General features: G+C 26.8%; 1 protein-coding gene across 1 annotated transcript; it reads left to right on the top strand.

Moving 5' to 3' along the window:
* Positions 1–1,657: 1,657 nt before the first annotated feature.
* Positions 1,658–6,793, top strand: LOC107170541 (ribonucleoside-diphosphate reductase large subunit-like). The gene is made up of 13 exons (XM_015520686.2): positions 1,658–2,002; positions 2,452–2,534; positions 2,782–2,962; positions 3,921–4,069; positions 4,145–4,356; positions 4,414–4,884; positions 4,952–5,159; positions 5,310–5,459; positions 5,519–5,752; positions 5,816–6,043; positions 6,106–6,201; positions 6,259–6,447; positions 6,513–6,793. The coding sequence occupies exons 1-13, from the start codon at positions 1,963–1,965 to the stop codon at positions 6,573–6,575; spliced, it is 2,304 nt and encodes a 767-aa protein (XP_015376172.2). The 5' UTR covers positions 1,658–1,962; the 3' UTR covers positions 6,576–6,793.
* Positions 6,794–11,148: the final 4,355 nt, after the last annotated feature.

Raw genomic sequence — 11,148 nt, 5'->3', positions numbered from 1 at the left:
AATTGCATAAACGGCGGCAAACACAATATTATTATCTTATGAATAATGATAAGATGATAGTAGCACAAGGTTTCCCGCGTTTTTCCTACCATATGGCGGCTTGCAGTCGTACCCAACGTGTAAAATATAATATTGATGATATTGTTCTGTGGCGGTTTAGGCCATAGGGACCGAATCTAGGACGTTTCTCCCCGTGCCTTTCCCCCCCCGAAAGGCCCGAACAGGACAATCTCCCCCCCGAACAAAAAAAAATAAGTAGACAATAATAATATACAATGCAAATAAATAAATGTAAAAACTAAAAATGATTGAATTAATATATAAATATAATTGTATAAATGTAAATAGGTAAATCTACTGCAGCTAGAATAAAATAATAATATCGACGATAATTTGTCGTACTATATAATTTATTATTCGTACCTTAAACTAAGAAAACGCATTAAAATCGTCAAAAAATGCAAAAAAATGTGTTTAAATAATCAATATCATACATTAAGATGATCGTATACTTCTGGTAAAACCAAAGTACCTATTTTCAAAATTATTATTATGTAAAAAAATATTAACATCAATTCTGGGGGGGGTTGACGTCTCAGTTCGGAGGGGAAATATCCAGTACCGCTAAAATTCCCGGGGGGGGGGGGGGGAAACGTCCACATACCATAAGGACCTTACCTGAAGATTCTATTCTGTCGTATTACGCTCATATATAAATCGTATAACTAGTACCTATTAATTATTATACAGCTTTATATAAAATTATAATTACTATTATTAAACGAACTACATGATATTATATAATTATTGTGTAGTAAATATATTTACATCAAGCCACAGACTATATAAAATATAAAATTACAATTTTCCCATAGCCTGGGTCAAGCAGTTATGATTTTTACTACTTGGGCGGTGAACTGGGTTTCGAAAATCGGTAATAAAATCTCTCCGGTTCTTTAGGCCCCTTAAATAACCACTAGTAAATTGTGATTAGGTATTAGTTATTCATAAGGAATAATCCCTAGTTCCTACTTCCTATGGGGCAGTAAGCGCTAAGTCTAAAGAGTAAAGAAGAACCGTACGTTTTGTGTATACTTTCTTTCTATAGAACTATCAACTATGCATGCCTTCGACCGGGCTCAACATATAAAAAAAACAGATAAACAGTCATTTGAGTAGGTAAGTAGTGAAATCCGGTCCTGGATAAAACATTATGGTAATGATTGAGAGTATTGAGAGTTTGAGACCATCCATATCCATTCCGGATACCGATCAAAAGTGTTCGAATAGGTATAGGTACTCTTTAACCAGTACTCGACACACTCGTGGAAAAGTTCAAAGACGACCACTCCTAAATTGTAAATTACCTTCAACGTAAAAATATCTAATTGGCTCGTTAAAAATTAATGTATACATGACAATTACATGTACCTACAATTGTTTTAACTTAAGAAGCTTGTCGGCTGTCGCGAACCCGTCACTTAAACTTACAGTTTAATCTCTTGGCCAACATTTTTGTTTTTTAATTGTACGAATGTACGATGGACGATGGTACGATACGTATATTTTTTACAAACATGGTGATTGGTGTCACTGTTTTGACAATAGCATTTTGGCGCGAAACTACAGCCTTGTTGTGTTTTTTTTTTGTTTATTTAAATGCAGTTTGCCGACTGATAGTATAGGTAGTATTGCTGTAACATTGTAAATCGTATTAATTTTGTGTTAAAACTATTATAGTAGTCTATAATAATATACCATAGGGTATTTGCTATAGAGCAAGAGCATAGAAGATAGAAAGTACAAACCATTTGAAGATTTGCATCTGTCGGTCGTTACGTTATTCGCACGCATTGGCCATTGTTAAACGAAACGTTCATTATTCAGCATTCAATTGAAGACGTTTAAAATAATACTCATTTATTGTATTAAATTAATATTTGATCCAATCTTAGTATTATTATGGCTGAATTAAAGAAGCATTTGTACGTTCAAAAAAGAGGTATGTACTGCGTAGCCTAATGTATTTTATTTTATTTCCATTTTGTATTCTATTCTACCAATAGAATATTATATAAATAAACGGGTATTATATTATCTGTAAGTTTATTAAGTTTTAAGTATACTGTGTGTCTGCACATTATGCTATTAATTATTGTAAATGCTTATTAAACTGTAAATTTATAGACATGGTTGATAAGAAATCAAAATATTCTTGAAGTGTTGATCAGATTATTTGGGATTCTAACATATAATAATTAATTTTTATATAATCTGTGATATTGTCTTTTTTATTCTACTGATTTACATGTTTATGCTGTTGTTATATTGGTTTTTTGCTTATATTATTAACAAATGTTAACATATTTTTCAAATTATACCTATTACCTACTGAAATAAAACATTAACGTTATTGTTATTTAAATAATTTGGTTTTAATTATTAATTTAGATGGCAGTATTGAAAGTGTTCACTATGATGAAATTATTGCTCGTATTAAACAGTTATGCTATGGCTTGGAAAAAATTGATCCAGTGAGTTAAATTCAACCGATTATTTTTATTGATATAATATTTGTTCATGGACAATATGTTAATAAACCTCTGAGTACATCAGTTGTATAATTATCATAGTTAAATGTGTATAATATAATAACAATAATCTTAAAGTTTTGATTAAATTATAATTTGGTTTTTTATAAAAGAACTGTAATTAAAGTATTTATTTTTAAGTATAAAATCTTTGATTATACCTTTTTTACAAAGCTTAATATATTTTTAGGCTGCAACTGCAATTCACGTGATTAAAAAATGTCTTTATACTGGAATCACTACATCTCAATTAGACGATGCAGCTGCTGAAATGGCAATTACTATGGCTACTATCCATCCAGATTATGAAAAACTAGCAGCTCGCATTGCTATTTCTAATTTACATAAGCAAACTAAAGAACAATTTAGTGGTATGCATTATCATTAAATATAGATTGAACAGAAACCCTTATATTAGTAATATCAGTTAGTACTCTTTAGTAATTATAAAAATTATTTTAATTATCACGTTAATCCTCGCATTAATCATATAAAACTAATTAAATTATCAAATATTCCTAGATATAAGCCTTAGGCTAGGAATATCTTAAGTTTAGAATAATAATAATAAAAAAAAAAAGTAATATCAGTTAATGCTTCTTAGAAGAGAGACATTATTTGGATAAGATATTTGGTATTCAAATATAATTTTAAAGTACCTAGTTATTTTAATAAAAAATTATTCAATTAAAAATGTGGATTATGAAAATCTAAACAAATTGCCTAGTTAACAATTTTCACAACTCTAGTTTTTTTTTTAGTTTAAAAGGTCCTAATTGATACTTACTCATAAGTACTTCTGCTATTTTAAATTGCATTCTACTCTGGTCTTTCTCTATACCGTATAGATTATATTTAATTTTAAACTTTTAAATTATTAAAGGGATACATTATAGATGTGGTATTCCTCTAACTACTCTACAACATAGTAAGTTTGTGTTCAGCAGTTTCAATTAAGTTTAGTAACCCTTAATAATAAAGTAAATTCACTTATTATCCAACTAGTTATTAATTTTTTCGTTTTTATAATATTTTTTAATTAGCTAGATGAGTATTTTTAAATAGTAATATTTTATATAATTTGTTATATAATAAAAATATTACGTAAAACACAGATAATGTTCTTACCTTAGTTGAAGATTGATAATAAGTGAATTCTATCTATTACAAAAAGATATTATACAAAATTGAAATTTTTGAATATAAATTTGTTATGTTGTACGTTTGTAAAATAGAAAGGACACTCGCTGTAGGATGGTGTCCGTTTAATCTTATGAAATAAGTATACTAATTAGTAATTAATATAGATTTATTTTATTTTCCTTGTAGATGTGATTGATGATATTTATAAAAATAATGATTATTGGAATATTGGTTTATCAGATGATATTTATGAAATTATCATGAAAAATAAAGATCGATTAAATGAGGCAATTAATTATGAAAATGATTATATTTTGGACTATTTTGGATTTAAAGTAAGATAAAATTATATTTTGTCACAAAAATTTTATCAACACTAATAATTGGATTACATATAATTATTTTTTCAGTACTTAACACAACATTTTTTAGTTAAATCTGATAATCAAACTATTGAACGACCTCAACATTTGTTTATGAAGGTTGCTGTTGGTATTCATAGAGATGATATTGACTCAGCTATTGATACATATAAAATGTTGTCTCATAAGTTGTGTATGTTTTCTCCAGTAGTAATGCAATTGCAGCCAGCTGCTAGAAAATTAAAGGTGTCAGTTATAAGGTAAAATTAATGATTATTTAAAAAAAAATGTATATACTAATTTTTGTATTTTATTAGTCATTATTCAGTAGCAATGATAGCAGACAGCATTGATGGTATTTATGATACATTTAACCGATTGTCGACATTTATTTTACCTTATTCAAGTACCGCTGTCCATGTGCACAAAATACGTGCTGCAGGCACTTATATTAAAGGCAGTAATGGAAAATCTAGTGGTCTTCCTCTGATGTTGAAACAATACGATGCCATGGTCCACCTTGCAGAAACATTAGAAAGGCCTAAGAGCATTAGGGGCTTAGCAATTTATTGTGAACTTTGGCATGCCGATATAATGAAGGTTATTGACCAAATTAGAAAGACTACAATTGCAGATATAAAATTAAAAAACAGTCAACTAGCCTTGTGGATACCAGATGAATTTATGAGGAGAGTACAAAATAACCAAATGTGGAGTTTTATGAGTCCTGATCATTGTCCTGGTCTTATAGAAGTTCATGGAGAAGAGTTTGATCGTCTTTATAAAGAGTAATCATTTAACAAAATGATTGAATAATGTTTTATTTAAATAATTATGATTATTTTTTATTCTCAGGTATGAGTTAAAAGGTAAAAGTTTTATTATAAGACAAATTGAAGCAAAGAAGTTATGGTCACAAATTATTCAATCTCAGATTGAAACTGGTTTACCATTATTGTTATTTAAAGATGCATGTAACGCTAAAAGCAATGAATCTCATTTGGGAACAATCCAATGTGCTGGTAGAAATGGAGATACCGTTCAATTTACTGCATCTGACGAAGTAACCTTTATATTTTATCTTTATAATTAATACATTAATTTTTAGCATAATATATTAAAATATAAATTAATAAATATCTTCCATTTTATTTGTTAAATAAGTGATATTTATGTTTTTTTTTATAAATTTAATTTAAATATTGTTCTATAGGTTGCTACATGTACTACTGCTTCAATTTCCGTAGATATGTTTTTAACGTCAGAAAATAATTTTGATTTTTCCAAACTTAAAGAAACAGCAAAAAAAATAACTTATGACTTGAATAAAATAATTGATAACAATAGTGTTATATTTACCAAGGTATTTACCTTACTTTTCATAACATTCTATTAAACAAGTAATAAATACGTTTCTTTTAGGAAGAACAATTGCTATTCGGTTTTAAGTTAAATCAATTGGCTATTGGAATTGGTATCCAAGGATTAGCAGATTTATTTATTAAAATGAAATATCCTTTTGATACTAAAGAAGCTAGAGATCTTAACATACAAATTCATGAAACCATTTATTATGGTGCTTTAGAAGCAAGTTGTGAACTAGCTACTAAATATGGACCATATAAAACATACCCAAATAGTCCAACGAGTAAAGGGGTAAGACAACTATAATTAAATATTAAATATTTGTTCATGAACTTATTGATTTGGTATATGCAGTTATTACAATTTGATTTGTGGAATGTTAAACCTTCTAATTTATGGGATTGGAGTAGTCTAAAAACAAAAATTGCACAACATGGACTACGGAATTCTCTGGTTACAGTTACTTCAAATACTGAAGTTGAGTCATCAATTTTTGGAAATGTAAATTCTATTGAACCATTAGACACTAATGTTAAACGTAGATATATTTCAATGGGAGAAAGTAAACCAAAAGAAATTCAGGTAATTTAATTTGTTTAATTTAAGTTATTTATTTTATTAAAAAAAAATTATTTGTGTTGTAGGTTGTAAATCCGTATCTATTAAGAGATTTGCATGATCGTAATATTTGGGATGAGAAATTAGTATCTCAATTAGTAAACAATATGGGTTCAATACAGGTAATTTATTAGATATTAGATATCAGACAATTGGTGCTAATGAATTTATATGTTTAGGAAATTGAAGGCCTGCCAGAAGATTTAAAACATTTGTACAGAACAAAATGGGAAATTGATCAAAAAGCTTTGGTACATATGGCTGCTGACCGTGCTCCATTTATTGATCAATCACAGGCTTTTTCTCTGAATATGGTTAAAGCAAACGAAGAGATAATTTCTGAAATGCACTTATCAACATGGAAAATGGTATTATTAGTAATTTTAAAACATTTAATTGAAAGCTTTTATAATTGTTATTTAATGATTTTAAGGGCTTGAAAACTGGGGTATGTCAACTAAGAATTAAACAAACTGAAGAGGATCTACGAGATTAGTAATTCTGTATATTTTATGTGTTTTTTTATTATAATTATTATTATTATTATTTCAAAGTTAAAATTAGGTGTATAATTCAAAATTAATTTTCGGCACTCATATTTTATACATTAAGTGTAGTTTGTATTTTTGAATTTTTCCATATAATTAATTTGGTTTATTTTAGTCCTCTTATAAAACCATTAAATATTAAATTCTATTACTTTGAACTTAAAAATTATTTATTTACTACCTACATTAGGACTTAGGTTAAAGTGTTTGAGATGATTTATGAAGATGGTAAATGTGCCGAATAGGGTGTTACATGGGTACAGTTCCTTAATCCATGTTTTCATCCCAACGATTCATTATATTTATTAATAATTAACTAGTTTCTAGATTGTATGCCTATGCACTAAACTTATGATTTCTATAAACATATTATATAATCTATCAGATATGTAATATTTTTATTTTTTCTTATAGCCTATTCTCGGGCTACTATTTTATATACAACAAATCAGTGGCGGACTGGGAGAAAAACACAGCCCGGGAAAATCATAATTGTAGAGGCCCTCAATGTAGGTACTAACAGCCTTTTAAATATATAATATATTTTTTATACGTCATGTGGATGCTATAACGGTCTATATAATACCTAATAACTATTTTAGATTCTGAGCGGAGCGATGAATGTATTATTTTTACAATGAAGTGTGTTTTTTTAATTTTTTTTTTGTGTCTGTCATCACCTTTTAGGATAGTAAAAATGCTTAGATTTTTTTCAACATTATCTTTTCTAATAGGAAAGTAGTGAATCTAATTGGTAGTTTTCCCAGTAGTTTTCAAAAGTGCCATGAAAAACAAAAGAAAAATTATTTTTATTTTTTGATGTAATTCTAAAACAAATGACCATAGATACATGCAATTTTGACTGAATGTTTATATTAGCATTTTTTTACACCAAAATATTTTCAAAATATTTTGAACTGTTTATGGCAATTTAAAATTTCATGTTTTTTTAATTTTTTTTCTATAAATATCAACAAAATTGTATTTGTTGTCCCAAAGTAAAAAAGGTAATGAAAGGCTCCTCATATATTGTTACTATAGCGGTTGAAAAATATTAAAAATGCATAGGCACAAATTTTTTTTATAATCATTTAAAGTTTGAACTTTGACAAAATGTATCAAAATCTTGAAAATTATCAATCATTGTAATTAAAAAATTATGAAATGTTCAGTTTTTATAACTAAGGATTAAAAATTTAAAATATAGATTCTCATAAATTGTTCTTATTATGGCCAACAAATCTAAAATATATATAAACACCGTTATTTCTTATAGACATTTTAAATTAAAATTGTGTATTTTTATTTCTTTATTTTAAATAAAATAAAAATTTTTAATTACACCTAGATTAGTATTCTTGCTCTACAATAAGAGGTATTACTTCAGTGTATAGAGCAAAGCTAGTAAAATTCATATGTTAACCATACACTTTGTTCACATTTATCAACTACTAGCAATAAATTAATTTATTATTATTAAAAAAAAATTTGGACGAAATTACATATTAAATCCAATAATATCGATTTTGGTTATTTTGTGGTAATTTAAAAATAAATATTATTCGTGGATATAAGAAACTTTTAAGAATATATTGACATATTGTTGTATTTTATACACACAATGACATTTTCAAATGTATTTTTTGGGGAAAAATGAATTTAACCTACTGTAGAAGATACTAATCCCTAATACTAAAATTAATTACTTTAATCACAATAATATTATAAAATATGCCTATTGCCTACCTATAGTAATATTATATACATACCGTCTCAAAATCTCGTTTTTCGTACGCAATAATATTATATCATTGAATTCAAATTTAATACCATTCATTACAGCGACCTACTATTATTGTAACCTACTGTCAGCCTGGTCTGGCCGAACACAAGCCAAGCCCCACATTTTAAAATACCTAATCAGAAATCTAGGTTTTTATGTTTATAAATATATAATTTATTAATATTAATATTTATTAATATTTTATAATATTACATACTTATTACTTATTAGATAATATTTTAATTTATTATTTCACCATTGTAATATTAATAAATATATATTTTATACCAGCAGCGGCCCACCTGGAAATTTCCCGGTATCCCGGTCGTCCAGTCCGCCACTGCAACCAATAACAAAATAATATTTAACAATAGTTATTCAATACATTTTGGAAACAAATATTATTAATATTTACTAGTTAATGGATAGTTAACATAGATATTGACATAATTTAAATGAAATGTATAGTATCAACATTCAATATTACTCTTGGTTAAGTTGTAATTAATTAATATTAGTGTTTGTTTATACACAAAACAAGACAAGGTCCAAGATTTACTAGAATATTTTTGATAATTCAACGCAATATCTAGGAAATAACAGTAATTGATCTTAAAAGCAAAAATATTAAACTAAAGTTATCCCCTTTAACTTTTTTGTTATCTACACTAATTATAGGTAGATTGGATAGTTATATGTGTAGTATTTTATTATATGTAGTGGGATTGCAAAGGGAAAATTAATTCTGGCCTCTGAAGTTCACTTTTCCAAATAGATATGTGCATAAATATAACCATCGACCAACTTGTTGAACTTAATTGATATAATGAATTAATGACCTTCAAATGAGAGAATATACCGCTGTATTTTCTTTCAATGAACACAGGTACATAGTGTACGAACCTTGAATAATATTCTAAAATAAATTTAATGTACTTGGAAGTAATATTTAGAGTCGCAGTGAGCATGTGAGATCAAACTATCCTTTGAAAAATCTTCATACTTTGACACTTGACAACAAGTGAATTCAATTTGTGAATGAGTCAAGGGTAAGTTTTTATTTATTTTATTTTAATTTTGTAAACACCTATCTTATATATAGAATGATGTGTGTCTGTTTTTTTTTACCAATGAATATGAAAAAAAAAATCGGTTTTCAACTCGTAAGTGTGGTTTCTGGTAGAAAATTAATCTGGTTAGAAGTTTTGAGACGTCAAAGTTAAAGCTTAATAGATATTATGTTTCAAAATAACAGACAAACGAAACTCAACGAAAGACAAAACAAGATTAAACGCTAATTATTATCTAAAATAAGTTTTTGTCAAAATCTATGTAATTTTTTTGATGAAACTCAAAAATTAAGGGGCAAAATCCGTAAATATTGAGATTTATACATAATATTAATGTAACCATTTTCCATAAAATATAAAAATGTTCGTATTTTATTGATAGTTATTGATAGTTATTTATAAACACGTATAATTTCAAACTTTTTTGAAAAATTATTTCTCATAACTTGTTTATATACCAAGTAAAAAATTTCTAAAATACATAGTAGGTAGGACGTAGCTGGTACGCGCTTAAAGTTAGAATTCTAACAAAATTCATCAAAACCATGAAAATTTGACAACTATTCTAGGTTAGAAATTCATAAAATAAAAAGTATAGTTGTATGAGAAAATTTTCATTTTTTTATTTTTCCCTATTTAATTTTGTATAATCGTGATATTCAAATTATTAGTATAACACTCGTCAATTAAACAAAGAATAACAGTGTTAGTTATTTTTCGTAGGAATTTAACACTTAAAACATAAAAGTATCATGTTATCATATTTTATTTTATATTTATATAACTTAATGATTCAAATTCAACTTTTTATCAAAAGTTAATTCAATCTACAGCTGATAAATTACTTAAATAGTAATATTAATACATCATAAAATATACCTAGGTATTTGGTAATATTAGCTGACAGATTGTCTTCGACCAGACTAGTCATTTCAGTTTTTTTCAAGTATTCGAACTTTGAGGCAGGACAATTTTGATATTATATTATCACTAGGTCATTAATATATATATATATATATATATATCCAACTTTTAATTAGGTATCGATTCAAAGAATTAATAGTAAATAAATCAATGAGCCATTTCACAATTATTTGAAAAAAAAAAGCAAATATCAACCTTTAATGAATAATGAAATACTCTTTAATTCCAAAATATTAATTATTTTAAAATTTAAATAAGCGGATATTGATGGGTTTAATGTGTGCAAAAACATTTACAGTCTCTTTTAAATCAAAATTATACTTGCTTCTTCCTTCTCTACTGCTATAATCGTTAGATCATTTAATCTTTCGTCGCCCATGGTGGTTCATAAATATGTTTTACTCTTTTGAGGGATGTAAAAAATCTTTCATTTGAAGAAATAGATATTAGTATTTTTATTATAGAAATTATATCAATTATAACGGTGCATTAGAGTATTAATGGTGGGCCAATTGATAATAATTTTAAGTTGTGCACACCCTGCTATCCCCCAAATGTCGCCCTTATCGTACCTACGCAATGATTTATCATTGAATTCAAATGTATCATATATTCATATATCATATAAGTACATTACCAGCCATTAACTTAATGACGAGGTAGTTGAGGTACACTTGACACCACCTTAAATCTACAGCACAGTGGTTACCTAAATACTTTCCCTTTTTATTTGGCTTATACGTT

Source organism: Diuraphis noxia, unplaced genomic scaffold (assembly GCF_037042655.1).
Source record: "Diuraphis noxia isolate RWA-SAM2 unplaced genomic scaffold, SU_Dnox_SAM2 contig0002, whole genome shotgun sequence".
Classification (NCBI taxonomy): domain Eukaryota; kingdom Metazoa; phylum Arthropoda; class Insecta; order Hemiptera; family Aphididae; genus Diuraphis; species Diuraphis noxia.
This window is presented reverse-complemented; position numbering and strand designations above follow the sequence as displayed.